Source organism: Grus americana, chromosome 4 (assembly GCF_028858705.1).
Source record: "Grus americana isolate bGruAme1 chromosome 4, bGruAme1.mat, whole genome shotgun sequence".
NCBI classification, from domain to species: Eukaryota; Metazoa; Chordata; class Aves; order Gruiformes; family Gruidae; genus Grus; species Grus americana.
Window position 1 is genome coordinate 67399071 of NC_072855.1, and position 22538 is coordinate 67421608.

The following is a 22538-nucleotide window of genomic DNA, read 5'->3' on the forward strand; positions in this document are numbered from 1 at the left end:
TGAACTGGAGCCCATCCACATCTTTTCCAAAAGTGCATCACCTTCAATGTCCTTTCTGTAATGGGACTGTCATCCACAACAGGACATGAAGGGATTAGCACGTGGGGTGGTCCAGACCAGCCTCTAAGGCAGCTGAATCTGCGCTGGATGAGAGTAACCAGAAGCAGTGACGATAACAGCATTGAACACAAAATTTAAACAGATGGGTGTCAGAGTAGCCTGACCTGAAGGTGGAAAAGAAAAGCTTAAATTGGACAACTCACATGAGAGAGCAGCCAGTCACCCACCCCCTCAGTTCTGCCCTGTTTTCACCCCTGCCTCACTTCCTTGGCTGCGCTCAACAAATGATGAGGCTGAAGCTGCCTGATGGTGTATGAAGAGCACAAAGACACAACCTGAGGAAACACATTAATTGCCAGAGAACACTGGAAGAGTAAGGCCCCAAAGGACAACTGCCTCCAAAGTGGACTCTATGTGCAGCATGCGTAGCACTGGATTGTAATTCGGTGTGACTGGTAGGAGGTGTGTTTCTTCTGAGTCAGTGGCAGTTGTAGATGTGGGAACACCCGCAGTGATACCTGCCTGATCGGCCAGAAAGATAAGAATGGAGTATCTGGCTCATGGGTGCAGTCTAGGCTGGGTAGTGGAATTGTCTTGGTTTTATGCAAGGAAGGTTTCTTTTGGTTGTTTTTTGCTTTTACCACAACCAGTTAAATATAGCCTATCAATTAAGGATAATGTTTCTACCACAAACTCATAAAGAAACCCACTAAATAATTTGTTAGGAGTTTTTTTAAAACAGGCAGTCTCTTGAGAAGAAAGGTCTAGGACTAAATTAGCAAGAATGCTGCAGGTCAGGCTTGAAGTACTGCATGGTGGCAGAATTGTTTGGAAAGTTTTGCCTGGAGTTCTCTTTCATTAGAGCCATATCCAGCAAACACTTGCAGAAGGTGCAGTTCCTGCTCATCTGAGTGGTCCTTCTGAAATCACTCAGGTTATTTAAGTGAACAGTGCCTTTCCCTAAGCCAGAATTTTCTTTTTATGAATAGTGAGTCTATTCAAGCAGGCTTATTAATAAACCTTTAACTGAAATGCTGCTATCCAGAATAGCATGTAACAATCACTTTACAATATCAAACTAATGTTTAAAAAATGATCTAAAATAAGCATACACAATATGGTGGCATGAAAATTTGTGATAGCTTGGTCACTAAATGGTGTGGTTTATCTTCCATAAGAGATTCCAATCAGGTTATTTTGTACAGCTATAAATCAGCGGTTTGATTCTATGATAGTTTTACAGCAGTTCTTACGGTACTACTTGTGTTTGTTTGCCTGTGAAGAAAGGTTCATTTTTAGGTATGGAGATTATTATAACAAGGAGGGCAGCCAAATATAATCAGATATTTTAGCATAATGCTAATTTTGGTGCAATGCAGATCATCTAGGGGTTTTGGTTTCTTTTAAAAAATTGTTTCCTGACAGCAAATAGAGCACAGAACTTAGCTTGATCCAACTAAAACCTGAGAAAAATAATATTTATTCATTCAGACAGAATATTTGCATTTGTAAATGTGTAGGAAGGTTTGATTAACATAATATATAAGCGTTTTGTTTCCTCTGTTCGTCAGTTCTCACTTCTCTTTCTCAAAATGCATGTGACAAACATATCCAAGTTCAAAGGAAATCTGGAACACAGGCAATGTCTGAGAGTCCATGGGACACTTACGTCTGTGAGCCTGATGAGTTTGCATACTACAGATGTTGAGGCAGTCCTGGTCAAATTATGCAGCCGTTATCTGTGGGTCCTGTAGCATTTGTGATTCCTCATGGTTAGCCACTGTATGCCCAGTCTGGGTTAAAAAGTCTTTTTATTCTGTGTGATTGAGAAGTTCCTGCCTTCTCTTTTCTTCAGCCTTTATCTTCTGTGTCTTTCTCTGGGAATAGATTTAAGTTTGAGATAGTACAAGAGTTTATAGATGTTGCCTAACAGATGGATTCTGATTAAAAACCAGTCCACTGAAGTTATTGTCATAATATACAGAAGGGAAACAAAGTTCAGAAGTCTGTTTGAAGAAGTACTGTCGGCACCATAGGTGGGACAGGGGAGTCCCACTGCTCCAAACCTCTGTGCCCAGATGTGGTATAGCAGAGTGTTAGGACCTCTTAAGGACCCAAGGGAAAAAGCTCCACACTATTCTGTAGAAAGTAATGAAGATGCTGGGGACTGACAGAAGAATATAATTCTCAACTATACAACTGAAACAGGATCAACAATAGTGTTGTCATAGGATCATGCAGGAGAGGAGTCATAGTAGAAGCAGAAAAATTTGACTTTTTCTACAAGAATAATTTTTTTTTCCCCTACAAACCAGACGTAGTTGAAGAACTCACTTCCTCTGGGCAAAAGGAGGGCTAATGAATCATTTATTTATTCATTTTGACATTTCGGAGTGATATGTGGATTTCTGTTTTGTTTAAAATGTAGTCAGGGTGATGTAGGTACCTGAAATATCTGCCTTTTGGTGGTCCAGATGACAGTGAGATGAGCCTGAATGGGCAGGGTGAAGGTGACAAGGTGAAGAACCATACCTTGATATAGAAGATTATTTCTTTGAATAAAATAATTTTACTTTTCCTAGGTAAATTGATATAGCATTCCAGCACAGTACCTGTAATTCAGTTTCTAATTATGTAAAAAACCCAAAACAAACCAAACCCCAAACCTCACACCGAAACCAAACCATATCCTTATATATAACAAGTGCTTAAGAATCCACAACAGCTTGAAGTAATACTTAAAAAAGCTGGCAAGATTATTGCTGTTTGAATGGCTGCCTTTTTCAGCAGTGTGGTACATTGTTGAACAGTTTTTCATTCCTGACTTAGAAACTGATTATGCATCCACTGAGCATGAAACTTTAAAGTAGTGAGAGAAGTCCAACCAATGTTTATATAAAAGGCACAAGAGCCACTGCCAAAGTGTCATAGTTTTGTGAAGCTAGGCAGAGGGTCCTGGCATGCAGACTGCTTGGTTAGATTCACTCCTTTGTGACCCAAGCAGATTTTAAAGTTTAAAAATCTTCACTTTCACTTGAAAAAGCTTCCTTGAATACACAGTAAGTAATGCTTTTAGCTCCTCGGCACGTAGCAAAAAATAAGTTCAAATACAGTTTGAAAACCTATGAACCTTTTAAAATTTCAGAAGCTCCTTACAAGAATTAAAACAACAAGGAGATCATGAGTGGTATGATGGAGTTTTCTGCTCCACTTTGTGCAAGGAATCATCCAGAGAGCCCTGTGTCCCTTGGGAACGGAGTAGCAGCACTGCCTGATTTCAGGTACTTATGTGGGTGATCTGAATCTTCCCCTGCAAGCCCTTACTTCTCCCTCTTGCCTCCGTGGGAAATTTAGGCTCCTTAATCTCAGTGCTGTCACTTTGCATCCTACTTGCAGACCAAAAGTCTCAGTGATGACATCATCTTCAGGTCCCCTCCTACCGTCTTCTGTGCCCACATTGTTAAAATTGGAGGTGGTGGTGATGAGATACTGTAATTTATTAAATGGCCAAATGAGTCTTAGCTGATGTTGCCAGTTAAGGTAACTCGTAGGAGACAGCCATATCCCATACGTTCTGCCCAACGCGCTCTACCTAGAGTGTATTCAGAAAGGGACACATGAGAGCGAGTGGTGGAGTATGTTTAAAAACAGAGTAGATTTGGTTGGGTCCCACTCTCTTAAAGCCTAAGCTGGCCAAGCAACGCTCAAAGTCCCATGATTTCCTAGCGTCAGAAGTTCACTCCATTTCATGCTGTTTCCCAGTTCGGATGCCATCTGCGTGCGCCGAAAGCTCAGCTTGCATATGGACGACCCCGCCAGTGTGTACACCCTTTCCCAAGCAGTGCATCTGCAAATGACGTTTACACATAAATCACTGCAAAAGTGGTATAATTGGTGTTTTCTCATCAGATTATTTTCTGTAGGTAAAGGTTGCAGTTGTACATTCCTGAGTAAAATATTTCAGTATGTGAAACTTCTGATTTTTCTGCTCTTTGAATTTCTGAAGAATCTGATTTTATGCCAAACCCACTTTTATGGCCATATGTTGATTTTTTTTCTAGGCAGAGTTATAGGAAGTGATTAGATTGTACGATCACCTTGTCTATCATGCCTGCAGGTAGCTTTGAAAGGAAGATAAGTGTCAAAAGTATAATGCAGTCTGAGCGTAATTTATGAGAATGACGTATGTGAGTGTTTTAGGAAATCAGCATCGTTTAGATGGAGTGGAAAAGATTCTGAATTCTGTCATCCTTTTGAGGATCTTTAAAGTGAAGTGCAAAATATAAAATGTGGATCTGTGAAATCCTCATTTACACTCATCATGAAGCAAACTGTTGTCTGTGGAAGCTCTGACAATGCTATTTCAGCCTTCTTACTCTATATTTCTTAATGCATATTCTGTTGCTGTTAAAGATATGTTAAATTACGTTAAATGAAACTTTTCAATGACCTAGCACAAAACAAGTCCAATTGGATCGTAAAAAATAGTTAATTTTTTCCGAAGCATTCTGAAGTAGGTTGCAGAAATCCCACTGACTATGTTTTGGTTCACCTTTTCTACCTGCATCTTTAAAACCCAAAACTTTTAGCATTTATAGTTGTAATTAAGTGATCACCTGCACGAAGGCTAAGCCTGTCACTGTGTAGTTAGACATCTTAATGAAAGAATAGTTACATATAGATCTCTTTTTTTAATGTCATTGAAACAAAGCATGTGAATGTCTCCACATTGTTGTTGTTATTAATATTGTTATTATTTTATTCAAATAACTACACTATTTTTTGTTGCTTGATATTTATATAAATGGTAAGGTTAGTTGAGATAACTGCTTAGTTAAGAAGATTCACTCCCTGTCTTTTTAGACTATCATCCTACAAATGTTTGTATGATTTACTTTGCATTTATGTGTAGCAGAGTTTCAGTTAAATGAATATTGATGGAACTATCACCTTAGGTTATAAAATAAGCAACCAGAGATTGGTTTAGTTTTGTTATTGTGGAATACCAAATGCTTTATTGTGACTTAACAATTAAGCATGTGTGCACATACTTCTAAGCTTTTATGCATAAAAAAAATGTATGTTAATGCGTCATATCTATGTGTGAAATTTGCAGATGCTAAGAAAAAGTACAATATTAATGATATATTTTTTTTTGTAGCTTGGATCATCCTCCTCTGTGCCTTTTACATCTATATTCTCGCAACTGTTTATGACTGTTGTAGTCCCCCTTATTATTGGACAGGTATGTCTTTTAAATATACATTCTTATTTAAAAAAATAAGATAAAGAGCGCTATCTTAAAGACAGACTGGCAACCTGGTAAGCAGCCACATAGGAACAGCCTCAGGATAGTGAAGTTTAATATCAGAGAAAAGATGCTACACTGCTCCCTGGAGCCACATTGATCTTTGTTGAGATTGAGCATCTGTCCCTCACTACCACAAACATACGCTACTGCATATCGAGAAGGGAGTTTGTGAACATAAAGTGGGAAAAATGGCAGCCCTGACTGTGAGAAATTCCAGTCCCATACAAATGAGCTTTGAGAATACTATATAGTCCTTTTGTCACATGCCCTTTGCCTGGATGATGAAGGAAGTTCTCCCTGTGTAGTATCTACTACTAATTACAAGAATAAAAAATTCTCTATGTTAAAATACATATAAGGGCTAAGCAGTCAGAAGTTAAGAAATAATAAACTTAAGGTTGCTTAAGCCATTTTGCATATGCCTTACAATAAAGGTTTTAATTGCACAGTTGCAAACTATTCTTTCTGCACGACTCCTCTATCTTCTTACACTGCGTGGAGGATTTTCATGGACTGAGCAGCTGTTCAATACTTCATTTTATACTCATTGTTCATATCGAAACACAAGGCCTTATTTTTTTATGGCATATGGTTGAAATCTTTCACTGAATGTAAAGATACTAATTGCAGTATAAGATTTTCTGTGACACTTGTCTCTGTAGTATCTGGTTTTTCACAAATATTAATTTTTTTTTTCCTCCCATGTCATGGTGGGAAATTGCAATATTAAGACCAAACGCTGTCAGAAGTGTCCACTATTCGTGGACACCAAAACACTCAAAGCCCAATTCTTACGTGCTTGTAAGTATTTGTTGTTCTAAGGCATTCACAATGTACGAAGGGAATATCAGTGGGATTTGCAGTTCATTCCCAAGGGGTACTGTTGCTGATTCTAGCATCCAGTTTAACTGTGTTCAGCTGGAACTTTCTGTTTTGTCAGCCTAAAGCAGACTTTGAAATGGAAAAGTAGTTAAAATGTAGGCAAATGGAAGTGGAGTCTGTAAAGGAGCACCCTGGACAAGGTTAAGACTATTGGTCATTGCCTGTGCTATGTAGAACAGTCAATCAGTCTAGTATCAAACTATAGTTGCGCATTTCAAAATTGGCATGTACTGTAACTTACCAAAGTTAACCTAGTGAAGTCTGTTTCTTATAATGTAAAAAAACCCCATTAAAGTCTAATAAGATGATGAGCATGATAAGCATGAGAGTAGCTACCAGCATCGGTACCTGCGTAACCTGGATGTAACCATATCATGTGGAAAACGTACGTAACCTCTGTGTCCCTGAAGGCTGTTGAATTGCTCGCATGCTTTGAGATAAATGCCTAAGAACTTCCTTATTAATTAGGACCACACAGGGTTGCTGATGAACCTACCTGTGTATCACGTTCTTATCTTGTCAACATTAAATTAAATCTCCACCAAAAGTGGACAAGCAAAAGTATTTGAATCCTCTAGTCCTGAAAGGTCCAAAACCTGGAAGCTATTAGTTAGAAGTCTTAGTTGGAAGTTTCTAGCAAACAAATAGCATGGCAGCAGATCCAGCAATAAAGTAACCTATAGTGATGGAGTATCAGCAATCTGTACTGCAATATAGTAAGTCTGAAGATGATGGTAGATTGCTAGACAAAGTGATTGCAAAATTTCAAGAGGACTTTAAGGACTTTATATGTATAATGACGTGTTACTTTGGAAAGATGTTACAAGAAATTGCTACGTGAGCTAGTTGGAGAAGTTGGGGAGGGTTTTGGCTGCACCAAACAGTAAGGCTAAGTAACATGAATTAAGCAATAAACGTATGAAATAAGTGCTCTGAATGGTTCAGAATCAGAATTGTGATGAGGCTTAACTGAGAACAGATGTGATTTTGGAGTTCTGATAAAGACTGAAAGAAAAAAAGAGGATCTTAAAGCTTGTGTAACTCGATCACAAATTTATGTAAGAGTTTGGGTTTTATAAATACATTCAACAAGAAATAGGATGATTCTCCTTTAAAAGTATTTGAAGCAGTTTCTGGAAATGAATGATCAACAGAAATAGCTCACGTTCCTCTAAGCATAAAGACTTTGTTTCTAAAGTTACCGTACTTGATTATATCTGTTCAGAGGATATGGAAGTGAGGAAATGCTAAGGATAGGTACAGATCAAAAATGCCAAGGGTAGTTTATGTTGATTGTCTTGATTAGGTAGAACCGTACAGAGGAAACCAACCTGCCCAGATAGGAACAGAAGCCATTTTTGAAGGTGGATATCCAGAAATAACGTGCATTAATCAGGGAAAAACAACAAGCAAGAAAAGAACGACACTGAGATATACAGTGATATAGGTCTCCTTGCTCTTCATCCAGAGGTGGCATGGATCTGCTCCCTACTAAATGGGAAGTTTTGCATTTAGTTGGTAGACTACTACTCATTCATTACCGAACTGTTGCACAACATGTGACGCAGCAATGTAATATTACTTTGTGAATCACAAGTATCTCACTCTGGGATTCCAGATGCATTAAGAGATAATGGCCCACAATTCATGAGTGATGGTTTCAGTGATTACTTCTAAGTTACCATTTCATGCCCACAATGTCAATTCCTTACCATGGGCAGTCATACTGTTCAGCAGAAAAGTCGGTGGAAGAATGCCTGGTAAGGTTACCTGGTCGCAACGAGCTTGACTAGGGGGAAAAAAGCCCGAGCTTGGAACCTGCCTGCTTGGAGGATTGCTTCTCTTCAGCCTTCCTAACTCAGCTGTGATCAACAGAGGCTTTACACTCAATCCACATCAGTGCGAAACAGAGAAGGCTGCTTAAAGGAAGCATTCTCCAAGGGCTTTATTTTCCTTTAAAAAAAATCTCACCTCTGGGAAAACCTGTGTTGCCTAAACGCTCATTTCCTGAGCAGGCTGCAGAGCTGGCTGTTTGAGCAGCCCCTGGGATATAAGCAAAGCAGATGAGAAGGTGCTTTAGATTTGTTTTGTTTGGGTTTTTTTGTTTGCTTTATGGCAAAATGTATCAAGAGTTTTGGTTGCTTGGCTGACTTGTCAGAATTTTTAATAATGGCTGGGAGATAGAAGTCACAATAGTGTAATTGATGCTTATTTTCTGCTGTTTCTTGAGCAATTTTTCAGTGTGGCAAGACTGTCATTGATAGGAGTCAAACATGCTTTTCTAGCCTCTGACAATGAAATGTGTGAGGGGCTGCAGGTACAGGCTCTGCTCAGGTGGTGGCTGCCATTTGTTTAGGTAAAGAACTGTTAAAGGAGGACGACGATACTACGTTATGAGAAAGGCACTGAGTCTTACAGATAGCAGTTACTGATAGATGCTCTTCAACAAGGGGAATTGCTCTGTTCTTTGTCAGAGATGTGCAGGTTGTCTAAACCTAAAAAAACGTTGTGGCCTGTGTTCTCTGTGTCTACAGATGTGTTTTGCTGATTGACAGTGTGATGTTACTCAAATCAGTATTGGTAGTGTAATATTGCATTTGTATTTATAGAGTAACGAATAAGACCTCTCTGTCAAGAGGTCTTGAAAAGAGATATAATCTATAGTATTTTATAAAGATCTAATGTTCTATAAGCCTTGAAGATCTGTAGCGTGTAAGATCTTGTTATTTGTGCACCACTCTTACATACCTCTAAGGGGAATTTGAGAATACTTGTTATACGATAAACATGGTAATAGATATTTCATGGAAAAGATTTTTGAATTTGCTTTGGCAGCTTGAAGTTCTGATTTTTATTATTTTTTTTCCTGGGCAGCAGAGTTCTGATGAAGATTGTTCCTCCTGAGCTGTTGTGATTTTGCTAAAATAATTGTTTCCTTGTCTACAGATGTTGATCATACTTTTAGCCAGCAAAATGTAAGGTTTCAAGAAATGTCTAAGCAGTTCCTTCATGACCAGTTCTGAGATTAGGCTGAAGATTGTTGTTTCTTTGCTTATGTTTTTCTTCTGAAGTGACAGATAATAGGAACAGTGAAAACCACTGCAATATTTCCTTTCCCCTTTTTGTAGACTTTCTCCATTCTCTACACCTAAGTGCTTATGACAGACTTTTATTTTATGTTTTATATTAAAGAGCGATTTATGATTAAATGTTAATGAAATAGAATTTTCACTGTGCTTTCATTATATTCTACTAGTTTGAACATTTTTCAAAGCAGCACACCAAAACCCACTGTTTTCTATGAATAAATAATAAAAAGCTTGTCTGTACATTATCATTCATGCATTCTCTAGTTGCCCCATTGGTAATTTGTCTGCCAGCATAAAGTGGGCACTTCACATTAAACAGACCTTAACTAAAGCTAAAATTAATGTTATGATTCTAAGTAGTTCTTCTTCCCAAATCTATAAAATGAAGCCAGTTGTACAGAAATCCTCACTGAATCTAGTCACACAAAAAAATCTACATGTCCTACAAGTAAAGGATTTTAAGTGCCTTCTGCATCGGTGCCCAAAATGTTCTAGAGGAACCCTTTCAGCATTTGGGAGGTGTGCTTATAAACACAACTCTAAAAGGATGCTACGTTGCAATACAAGTTGTCAGTGAAATTGAAACTAAAAAGCTTAGCAATGTATTCATTTTTAAAGAAAAAGAAATTGAAAGGGAAAGGTAGGTGGCAGTTGCCAGGGAATAGGAGGTACTATTCACCTGAGCCTAATGTTTGTTTGTTTGGGGGGGGAGGATACAATAGTTAAAGAAACTGTTATAAAAAGGGAAGAGTGTCAAATCCTTTCATTCTTGTAACTTAAATCCGCATGGAAGTAGTCCTACTTTCTCTTCGGAGTCCGCAGGGGAGCTGCAGAGAGGAGGAGTGGTACCCTGGGAGATGAGCGCTTCTGGAAGCTTGTCACAGAAAACTGCGATGGCAGATAAACAGCCTTCAGACCACAGTTCGCTCCCTTCTGACGCTTGACTTCAAGAGGGAACAGAACCCAGTCTCCATAGAAATACAAAATATGAAGAAAATGTGAAGAAAACATGTACCGCTGCTACAGGCTCCCTTTACATTTTTGCCATGTTGCACCTGTTTGCAATGTTTTAAAGCAACAGTTGTAAATTACCCCAAAATATGACAGTTAATTTTCAAAATGGCCTTGTGTGGGGTTTTGAAGGTATGTATGTGTCATGAGCTGTCTCTTGGGAGTAAACTGACTGACATAATGGAGTAAGAGCTTGTAGGAGAGTTTGGTAAGCTGAGGAAAGAAAACAGGATGCTTGTAAAAAAATTTTCTTTTTCCCAGATTGCAAAAATGATTCGGGGTTAGTTTTTTTTCCCGTCCCATCTTCAGAAAAGAAATATTAGGTAGCACACTCTGTAAAATAAGGATAGATTTGACATTTGTTGATGTCCTAGAAGGTATGCAAAGGTGGGTGAACCAGTACAAAGCTTGGGACTTTATAGCAGTATACAGGAATAGGTGAGAATACGTGCCTTCACACCGTACGGTCCCTATAAAATTTTCAGGACAGGATCTGGCTGAAGTGAGATGAGTTCTGCTTTGGAAAAGGGTCTGTGCATTTGAACTGCGATGTAGACCTTGGATATATGGAGGGTGGCTAAGCTATAGAAATCTGTGAACAATGTTCTGTTTTACGTTGTTGCTACAACCCGCATAATCTCCCTTCCATTCCAGTATCTGATTCTTTCTACTGGTTTTCACAGTCACTGTCATCTTAGTTCACTTTTTTCCAGTTTTTCCCCCTTTCATGTCTTCCAAGCTTCACTGAAGTAGCTCCCGATATTCCGTGCAGTCTTCTTTCTTGGTTTGCCATCACTATATAAGAAGAGATATTGAGAATATTGATCTGTTGCAAATATCTAGCGTGACTCAAAGCTGTTCAAGTGAAAAATTTGCATTGCAGAGTTCCTTGCAGGTCTGTTGCTGTAAGTAGTAATAATATTGGTTAGGAATCTTACCTTAAAAGACAAAGTAAATAAGAGAACTGCTGCATTTAGTGATAAGCCAGCATAGTTTCAGCTTGTTTTCTTGTGTGTTTCAACCCAAGGAAAAAGTGACTTGTGTTTCTTTGTTGAAATGGTAAAGCCCCAGGTGTTTTGTCCAGGTATTTAGAAGTACACACCAATACATAGTAAAAGGAGCAGAAGTGCAGTAAAAACATTGTATGTTCTGTTAAAAATTAAATCAGTTCCAAAGAGCTGATAGAATCAGGAAAAATCTACTGTGCATAATGATGTAAATACCAAGAGATACTCTTGGGTGTTTAATGGCAACAGAAGAAGTGATGTCAGAACCATTTCCCCTGGTTTTTTCACTTCATGGGTTTAAAAAAAAATGTTGAAGACCTAGATAATTTTTAAAAGATGTGCTGTATTACAAATGTCAGAAATTATTCCATTCCATGTTCATTGGGGGAGGGGCAGGAAAGGCTCCTTGCCCTATTTAGTTCAATTAATAATGAACATTAATGAATTACGTTGTTTATTGCATTTTTTATCTTGTACGTCCAGCACTTGAGCAGGCAGGTGGAAACAGTCTAGCTGTATTTTACTGACAAATTTCTCTGGGTATGCAGCGTGACTCTTATGAAGGTACCATTAGATAAGTGAATTGTCTTTCTATAATATATCTTCTGCTATTTTCACATATGATAACAGATGAGCGTTATTTACCTGCTTTCCTGGAACAGCAGATTGTGTTCCTTTGTACGGGGGATGTTAAGTGAATTAAGCACATGAGCAGTTAGCCCATTTGCTTAGGGAGGCTGGTGTTGAGACAAGGGGGTTATGGCAGGATACGGAGCAGCCTGGAGGAAAAATACTCTGGATGTAACCGTTCTGGTAGAAGAACTGAATTGAAATGGGGACACTGTTAATTCATGTGTAATTATATTCCTTTATTGTTAAAAATTAAATCCTGGACAAGAGGAAAGTTTGAGCCTGGAACTGTGTTTTGAAGCAAATTTGAGCTGATGTCTTTACAAAAACCTTTGGAGATTGCCAGGACGTAGTCACCAGGAGGTAGTTGCCTGATGGACATGTTTATCTTCTTTTATTGTCTAACTTTTCAGTGAGTTTATCAGCATCTTTCATCATGCAAGTTATTTATTAAATATCACCTACTACAAAGTTTTGCTTCTCTTCCTCTCTTCTCTCCACTAAACCACAGCTTGAGGAGAGGATTCACCATGCACCGTTCTTTCATGTGCAGCCTCCAGGTCAGCCATCAGGAATTCCCTGCTCTTTGAGGCTGGCATTTAAATTTGCACAAAAATCTTTGCTGTTCATTGTGCTTAATGTGATCGCTATCATAGGACCAGAGGCCCCAACCCCCTCCTCGCAGAAGTAATTCTGTAGGAGTCTCAGCAGGGATGTGGGTTGCAAGAGATTTGTACCTTAAAATTTTTTTGCGTGTGTTCTCTGCTACATGGGTAGCATTCTGCAGCATTTCTCCCTGTAAAGTACATTTTTAAATGGTTTTATGTTTCACATAATGACTATTCTACCAACATCTCTGCCTCCCTTTCCCTGCCCCCACCAGATGTTGTTTTTAACTGCATTTTTTTAATGTGAGGAATTCCCTTACACTAGGAACTGTGAAATTATTGCATCTGAAGAGTACTCTCCTTTTTGCTCTTTTCTATCAGTGCGCCATTCTGATGCATCTATTTTGGATGTCAGTCATTCGTATTTCTACGCCAGGCTGTAAGTTCATCTTTTCACAGGAGTATCCTGTATTCAGACATTTTTCTCAACTGCTTGTTTCTCCGGTGCTTGTTCCTCTCTTGTCCCCTCTTGTACTGGTATGTACTTCAAAATACTGGACTTCATTGTTTCAGGTGGCACACCGGTGTGGTGCCTGAGTCTGGCGCCCTTCGTACAGGCATAACATGCAGAAATGATTGTGTTAGCTTTTGCTGTGTGTGCAGACAAATGAAGCTTAATATCTCTGTCCAGGCTCCGAATTACCTAAAAGATTCTTTATGTAATCATTTCAATCTGCGTCGCTCATGGCTTTTCAGCCTACTAGACTTCCTGTCAGAGAGAGTGCTGGCACCACGGAACAACAAGGCTCGCAGGCTGGCTCTGTACTTTATTACATGTTGTCTTTATTGTATTTGTGGGGTTTATCATTATTTCACTACAAATCTTCACAATTTTTTTGAAGTCCTGTGTTAACCCCGCAAAGTTGTAGAATTCAGTTAAGAATTAAAAGGCTTTCAAAGCATCCTTGTCCTGACACAACTCTGCAGGGCATGAATAAGTAACAAATGGATTGTTTTTCAGTCAAAATGAATCAGCTGACATGAGCTTCCCTGTGAAAAATCTGGTTGAGTTTTTACAGATACCTGTAGGGTTCTATTTCTCCCTCTTAAGTTGTACAAGAATTTAGATTACCTTGAATCGATGATCATAGGCTGAATCGACCTCTGAAATAAAAATCTTCTTGAACCTTGTGAGAAGATGAAAATGTATGGGATTCTGTGTTAGAGAGGATGTATTTTGTCTGTGTTTTTACAGTATACATTTAGCATGACACTGGGTTGATTAGATGATTTCCTGAAGCCACAATTTAGTTCTTCAGGGTCCAACTATGTCAGGTTTTTTTATAAATACAATGTGCAGTAAGAAGCCATACTGGTATTTATGGTTGTTGATTCACAATAATTCCAGACTAGATAAAGGTAGATATTTAAAGAAGATATCAGACGATTGAAGATTTTGAGGAAATACTGCTTGCAGTTTTATTTTTAAAATGTTTTTTTCTCTATGTCCGTCCATGATAAATATGTGTATAAAATTATTATTGTCATGTATGTTATAATTATACCTTGTACAAACACATAATTATAGTTTTCATAATAAATACCTCCAGTATAAGTTGTACTGTGGCATAATTAACCATCACGCTTCCTTTTCAACATCTCGTTACTTTCAGTATAAATCTTCTGGAAGGACCATAAATAATAGGTTGTCTTAAGTAGCTTTTCTTTTTCCCCAATGTGACCTCAATTTAGGGGATAATGGGATCTTCTTTTTTAAACTTCCTTAGAAAACACTCACTTTAGAAGTGAAAAACTTTGCTTTTTGCTTCTGATAGTTAGAGTCCCAAATCTGCTCAGATTAAACTAATCTGATCTTTTCATTTGATGTCTTCATTCAGCTTTCTTGCCTCTCTCCCATCACTGCAGTGTCTTATTCCTACCCGGCGGCTTATAAGGAGGTGGCTGAAGGAGCTCCATTGAATGCTCTTTCAGAAGTTTGGCCATATATTCCGAGTTGTGTTCTCTCTTTAACATCTGGCAAGTGTGAAAATTTAAAGTTGAGTGTTTTCACCGGGGTGTTGAGCATTCCCTTGCGTGCTTTCCTGTAAATCTGTTATTTTTCCATCAGCGGGAAGCTTAGAAGTGCTGGGAGGTAAGTACTGGTCTTCAGCCTGCTTAGCTTTGCGTGAACCCCACGTGCCAAATTTTTAGTATGTGCCCCGCCACGTGGTCGATGAAGTCTGTTTGCTGTGGTGACTGGGATAGCTGCTTCCAGGACTTCCCTACTGAGAGACTTGCAAACAAGCTGGGAGAAGGCACTGAGGAGAACTGACAGCTGTGAGGTCAATCCCGCAGCTTTGGCAGTTAGCGTGTGAAAAGGTCCTATGGAAGCATTGGTGATGATGCTTTGGTGTTAATCTTGAATACCTCTAAAATGTTCTGTATTATTAAACCGATAGCGGTGATGTTTATTAATGGTACCGCTACGGGAAGGTAACGAGACACCTTCAGAGCCCTCTGGTAGAAATGTTCCAGGATCTCATGCTATGATTTCTGAAAGAGCATGGTAACAGAGAACATTGGGAGGTCTCGGGAGAAATTAGGCAAGATAATGTAATTGCTGAAAAATTAACACAAGTCACAGCTGTATGATAAAAGCTTTAAAAAGTTCTTTCAAACCATATAAAGTAAAGAGAAAAACTAAAAGCGACTCCCCAGGCAGGGCTGAAATAGATGCATTGTATCTGCTGAGGCTTAGTCCTGTAGTATTTGTCATAATTTGAAAGTTGAAGTTACTTTAAAATTTATAGTTGTTTCTAAAATATTCTTGAAAAACAACTTCAGATTCTGTTTCCTGAAAGTGCAAAAGTTCCACTAAGTACAGTAGGTTTCCTTGTTTTCATGTGTTAATTCTGGTATTCTAAAAGCGTGCAAATGGCATTTGTCTTTGGATTTACAAAAACTCTAGATATTCAGAGTTTGAATTATTTAAACTCCCACAACACATGCACTTTTGCTTTTCAAGCTTGAGTTATAATTTAATTAAAAACTTCTGGTGCATCGCTAGCTATTTAAATATTTAAATGTTCCATGGATCACTTTCGATTATCTACCGTCATGAAATTCCTGAAGATGTCAGATTTTTAAGATTCCCAAAGTTGCACTTGGAATTGTCTGTTGATGCAAAGGGGACTGTGATAATTACATACATCCATTAGTATCAGCAGAGGAGATAAACTTTGGGGAGGCTTAATGGGCATGTCTCAGTGACAGCTAGCAAAGAACATTTGGCATGATTAAGGATGGATTTGAATGTACTTGAAAATATACTCTCATTATGGACGCCCAGTGGAAGTTGCACTACAAATGTTAAATTCCCCAGAAGAAGAGTTGTGTGGCAGGGAAGCTTTGAAATCCACTGTGGCCGTCATCCAAATTACTCTCTTCTCTTTGTGTCTTTCCGCTGTCAGATTCACTTTGTGATGCCCAAGTTGGCTCCCTGCATCTTTGAAAAGAGGCAACCTGTTGGTTTCTGTGTTTCAGATTGTCCGAAGATACATCAAGGACTGGCTTGAAAGGAAGAAGCCTCCATTTGGTGCTATCAGCAGCTGTGTGCTCCTGATGATCATCTACACAACGTTCTGTGATACTTTTGCCAATCCAAATATTGACCTTGATAAATTTAGCTTGATTATAATAGTGTTCATAAGTAAGTTCAGCCTTAAAGCATCTCTTTTATCTCTGTTTCAGGTGTGTAATGAGCTGTATGTACTGGAAAGAGCGGGGCTACGGGGATACTGGCATGGGGCTAGAGCTTGTGCTTTTAATGCGTCTGGTAAACCAGCTTACCAGCCTTCTTGGGGGCTGGATGCTTTTAGGGGATTGAGTAAGCATTTAGAGAGGGATGAACCCTGCTATTTAGGCGTGCCTGAGATCGCTCAGTGGTCCTCCTTGTCTAAAGGGGTACGGTATTACTTTCCAAGTGTTTACGACCATTCTGTTTTGGCTTCTTTGTTGTTAAACAACCATAAATGCACAGATGTTGCATTACAAACGGAAAGGAAAGATTTGGGTTTGAGCTGTTACTCAAAAGCACTGTTATAATTTTATATAGTTCTTCCTTACCTTATTATACACCTAGAAACTAGTTGGGAATTTGAATGTATTGATATATTTCTGTGGATCAACACATTTTTTGCAGAGTTTGTTTTAGAAGCACTCTAGTCATTCAGCCTTAAATAACATACACATGAAAATAGACTGCTGGTATCCTTCCCATCAGTTAAAAATACACTTGCAGATCACCCCCTCCCGGGGAAAGGCAGTGGTATAGGGGCACTGTCTCCTCTCCCAGAAGGGAATTCTCGCCTTGCTTCAGACTGTCCAGAGACAGGAGTTTAAAATTTGCTTGGGGGAGAGGTAACTACAGTATGCTACAGTATAAATCTCGTCTCATACACTCTAAAACTGTTAGATTTCAAGAAATCAATGCATCACCTACCTTGAAGTGTGTGTATTTGCACGTGTTTCTATCGAATAAATATAATGTATCTTCTATAAATCCAACCTCCACTAAAATCAGTTGGAAATTTGCCCCTGCACTTTGTGGGTCAGTTCTTATTCTATCCTAATTGTGGCAGTTTTTTAGATCATGAAACACTATACATGTGTAAAATACTACATGGAATTATAAACGGTACTGTATAAATACTTTATTCTGAAAGCAAAGAAAGGAGCCATGCAAAGGAGCTTTTCTTTTTCCAGTGGAGGAGATACTTGTTTGCATGGGCACCTGAGAGGGACCGCATCCCAGGTGCACTTAAATCAGTGCGAAGTTGTCAGCAAAAGAGAGAGAGATGGAAATTTTCAACTCTGACTTAACATGGAGAGAAACTCAGAACGAAGTAATTTTATGTTATCGTGCTGACTGATACTTTGGAAAAAAAAAAGCTGGGTTTTTTCTACTTAAAAAGGCATATTCTTCCTTTCACAGTTGGTGTAGAGTGGTTGCTTCCATTTGCCTTTCTTGTCCCTTCTTTTATTTCTCTGCAAGACAACTCTGCATCTGTGCCATGTGTAATTATATATACCACTTGCAGTGCAATACTCTGAAAATCATTATATATACATTTTCATTGCCAGTGTGCACAACTGGAGTTTCTTAGTAAGAATATTAACATAAGCATTGAATCTGCTTGGAACATATTAGGCATTTGTTTTTTTCTAAAATATTTATAAAACCAAAAAATGAGGAAGTTGTGGAGATGGATATGCACATTGTATTCTAGAAAAAGTTTCTGTACCACCATTGGATGTGTTGGCTGGATGTGTGTGTTATGTTATACCAGAATGCAAAATTACCACGAGGAGTTTGAGATGAAACTGTATTTATTATTCTGCTGATTAATGTTTTTATGTAATTTTTATGTTAATATTCTAGCCACAGCAAAATACGCACAAGGGATAATTGGTAGCAGCACATACTTATTGCTTTACAGAATTATTTTTATTAAGGGATTATATTTTTTTCTGTGCATATTAAATTAACGTAGTTAGTTGCAGAAAAATTGTAATTCAGGAACAATGGATTGCTTCCTTAGTTCATGAAGAAAGAATTAAATGCATGCTGTGGTGACATTTATACATCCTAGGAAATGTATGTTAGAGAATGGAAAATGTCACTGGTAATAGCTAATATCCCTGCCACGTTTCCCAGTTGTAAACTGGGGTCAAAATCAAATGTATTGTCTTGGCTCACACTACCCTATGCGACACATTAGCCTTACTGCATTCACAAGTTTTGCAAGGAAAAGGGAGAGGACCCATCCCAGATTCTGCTGCAAGCAAAAGCCCTTCCCCCGTAACCCACAAGCACCCAGAAGAGGTCTGTGCAGGTCGCAGGGTTTTTCCTCCAGCTCTGTGGGGAGTTCCTGTGCTCCAGCACGACGCTCGGTCTCTGCAGTCCCAGCAGCTACTCACGGCACAGCAGGGAAGCCGCCTGCTTCTCCCCACGTCTCCGCAGACCAAGGGTGGGCTCTGCGCATCCCACAACCTCTGCGGGTGTCAGGAGAGCTGGCAGAGGGGAGAGCTCCCCTCGGGATGCTCAAAAACCGTCTGCGCTGACAAAGCTGACAGCTTGAACGAAATCTGCTTTGTCTGATGTGCACTGCCCAGTTCAGGAATTAGCCTTTGTCTCAGAGGGAATTAAAACATCTATGATGATCTTCTCTTAATAGTGATCATTCATAGGGAGAGTAATACCCAGTGTCTGAGAATATTTATTGTAATCGTGCTTACACACTGTACTTTCTCCTCTTAAATAGAAAGGGGCTAAATTTAAATACTTGGCAATCAGAGCGTGTCTGAGAGATTTTATGTTGTCAACCCAATATGCAAACCTAGTGCAAAGAGATGCTCAGTAGTGAACTTCCCTGCCATTCATCGTGTCAAGTAATACTTGATTCAGAAGAGTTACCTCAGGAGGAACTCGTGTAGCCACAATATTAGTTCTAGCTTTCTTGGATATAATGATACGTATTGTTCTTCCAGACATGATTGTCTTTAAAGGTTGTCTGTCATTGGATTTCTCTAGATAGCCTTGGTCCAACCTAGCTTCTGACCTGTTGTATGGGGGCAAAACGCATGTACGCAGCAATTGCAGAGATTTAAGTGATCTTTACTTCTGTCTTCTAAGTCTAATTTTAACTTGTTTCTCTTTCAGTTTTTTCTGTTCAGATGAGCTTCATGTTTTTGACTTTCCTCTTCTCTACAAGGTAATTGAATATGCTGAGTCAGAACCTTTGAATATTTGTTTTGTGTGATATCTTTGGTTTGGATGATACAGTTTATGCGAATGTGTAAGGGCAGGTTTCTGAATAGGGGTGACCTCATTTTGGTATTTCATATTGTCCTTACTGCATTTTCTCTGTTAGAGTTTCATAGGCTAAGAGAGCAGGACCTGAATTCTGTCCTTTCTTGTGTGTTAATTACAGAGTTGTTAAATCTCAATCAATCACTGCTATACCTCATCCACTGAAAAAAATGGATTTGCACAGATGTCACTGAAGGTATAATTTGCCCTGCAGACATGCTGATGACATATGAGAGAGAGAACTCAGTTTGACTTTTTACATCTCAAGATACATTTGCCAGGCTGGCAATTCACTCTTTTCTGTATATGTCAAATGTGTTACGTTTATATGGTGATTCTTAAAAGACAGTTGTCCTGAACTAATGTTTGGTAGAGCTTTTTTTTTTTCTTTTTAAATATCCACCAGGAAGAACAGTTGTCCATTAACTTCTCAAAAAATAGTACCGTGAGAATGGTGTTAGCCAACGGCTTAGTGCATCACTTGAGCTGGTCAGAGTATCCACCATTGTCCTCTCGCTTAGGCTTACTGGAGTATTTTTCTTAGCAGCACTCTGCTGAGTGGAAAGTGCCACAAGACAGCAGACTCCAGGCATACGCTTTATATATATTATACAATATCCATAAGGGAGAATCACGAAGAAGGGTGCAATGTCTTAGAGCTACTTATGCTTTTTTACTGCCACTAGAAAATTTCTCTGTGACAGGATCATACCCTGACCTTAGAAGGCAATTTTTTAAATAACTTTTGATCTGCTAGATCTAACCAGGGGGTAAGATATGTCCCAACAGTAAAATCTAAAATGCTGTAAGTAGTAACCAACTCAGACAGTATGGTAAATATTTAGAATCTCATAAAATTATTTCTAATTTGGACCAAAGGATGATCCATTGGCCAGTCATACACCCCTCTCTGTATGACACTTTTCCACCCTTCCTTACTCCCAGTGTGTAAACCCTTAGATGCAGTTTTTCTCTGAAGTGGAAGATAGCTTCATATTCTAAGCAGTGCTCATAGCATAGACTCAATATACTATCTAAATTGAGCATTTTGTTAACATTACATACTAGGAAAAGATATCGTAGGTCATTCTCTTTTTTTACAGAGGCAAGCGGGCCACTGCTGTGATATAGCATGTTTGCAAAAATAAGCTTGGCTTGGAATAAAGTTGTGTCCTACATATCATGTCTTCAGAACTCCTCTCCTTCACTAGAGGGTATTCACCAGAGAGTTTGCCACAAATTCTGCTTTAATAAAAAAAAAAAATAAAATCAAACACTACTGTTCATTTGTAGGTAGAATTATTTCTGTCACTAGACCTGATCAAAGTGATGTGAATGTGCATATGGATCCTCAAAGTAATATATTTGATCGATGATGTTTTAAGAAGGTTTTTGCTATCAGAGGTTATTAAAACTCTTTCTTTTCTAGGAATAACTCTGGTTTCACACCAGCAGACACAGTGGCTATCATTTTCTGTTCCACACACAAATCCCTCACCCTGGGTAAGTCAAGAGATAAGCTTTTGAGCAAAACAGTAACATTCATACCTTGCTGTGTTGAAAAAAAAAAATGTTGTCGGTTGCTGGCTTTTCTGCTTAAATGATTTTGGTTTTAGCGTGACAAGTAGTGCTACCAGTATGATACTAATAGTAGGATAATATTCTTGCACAGATAAAATAAATGCTTATTACGAGACAGACAACATAGTCTTCTCAGCTGAGATTTTAGTGGTTATACAGTAAGACCACCTTATTTATGGAAAGCTGGATTTTTCTTTCTGTTCTTATTCAGTTCTGTTGCCTAATCCAATATTGATAAAATTTCAGGTTTGTTACTACAAACATTGTAAGGTATATCCGCCCAGTTTCACAGTAAAATCTTACACCTAAAAGCTGGGATGTACAAGTGAAAATCAAAGCATGTAGTGTGTTCAGAAATCACAAATAGACAATACTGTCTTTTGCTTAACATGAGCAAAATGCATGTGTTTCTTTTAGGTCTTCAGATATTTTGGAGAGGTTTATTTATTAAAATTAATTTATCAAAACATTATCGAGATATTTGTCACTTATGACCCCTTAGTGATAATAAGATGTTCTGATGGAAATTCACAAAATACTGCTAAATCAGTTATGCTTACAGCCTCTTGGTACTGCTTCATCCATTATGTTCAGTCAGTGAAACGACTAGTACTTGAATATTTTCTTACTGTTTTATCAAAATATGAAAACGTGTTTGATAAAGCATATGTGACTGAATATATGCCTTTTCAAGACCGTATCTGTCAAAGAGAAACACAGCTGGTGTCAATAACAAAGGTAAGAACTCAGCCTGAAACAGGGGAGGAACAAGTCGGGACTTAGGTGAGATGTTTTCCAAGTCAGTTTGATATAGCGAAACTCATCTCAGGGTTCTTTGCTTCAGCCAGGCCTGTGCTGCACAACTGTTAGCAAGTGCCCTTGAAGGTCTGTGGGAAGTGAAGGAGTTCCTGGAAGACAAGAAAAAGGCAAACATAATGCCTCTTTTTCACAATGGAAACGAGGAGGGGACGAGGAATTATAGATCAGTGAGTTTAACTTCATTTTGTAGAAAACTACTGAAACAAATAATTAAATAAATTATTTTAACAGTGTAGGAAGAAACAAGGAAATGAGTAACAGCCCCGTAGATTTGTCAAATGCATATCATACCAAATTAACCTAATTTCCTTTCACACAAGGTCCTGTGGGTTGCAGAGAAGTAGCAAAAGTTGTATGGCTTGAGAGCGTTATGGCTTTTGACACTTGCATGATGTTTGGGGCTCCACAATTCAAAAAAATTATGTGGACCAACAGGAAAGAGATCAGAGGAGAGTGCCATGAATGATCATAGATCTCAAAAACGTGACCCCGGAGGAAGGTCGAAACAATTGGGATTGTTGAGAGAAGACAGCTGAAATACAGTAGTGATCTTCAAATGCATAAAAGGTTGATGTAAAGAAGGAAAAAAAAAAAGTAACTCTTTCACAGTGAACTTTGAAAAGGGAAGGAAGGACTTTGTTACAGTGATGATGATTTAAGCTAACAATC

General features: G+C 38.6%; 1 protein-coding gene across 5 annotated transcripts in view; it reads left to right on the plus strand.

Annotated features, from left to right (window-relative positions):
• The window catches only part of SLC10A7 (solute carrier family 10 member 7), a 150673-nt gene that overhangs the window by 105386 nt on the left and 22749 nt on the right, over nucleotides 1–22538 (plus strand). Inside the window, exons 7-11 of one of the 5 annotated variants that reach the window (XR_008577065.1) lie at nucleotides 5222–5305; nucleotides 16142–16307; nucleotides 19320–19371; nucleotides 19591–19665; nucleotides 20899–20972. Coding sequence is in view for 1 of the 5 variants with exons in the window: in XM_054825109.1 (XP_054681084.1) it covers nucleotides 5222–5305; nucleotides 16142–16307; nucleotides 19320–19371; nucleotides 20899–20972 (376 nt within the window). In the remaining 4 variants the exon portion in view is untranslated. Of the gene's footprint in view, nucleotides 1–5221; nucleotides 5306–16141; nucleotides 16308–19319; nucleotides 19372–19590; nucleotides 19666–20898; nucleotides 20973–21894; nucleotides 22037–22538 lie in introns of those variants that run through there. The other 4 variants (XR_008577064.1, XM_054825109.1, XR_008577067.1 and 1 more) reach the window with 4 other exon arrangements.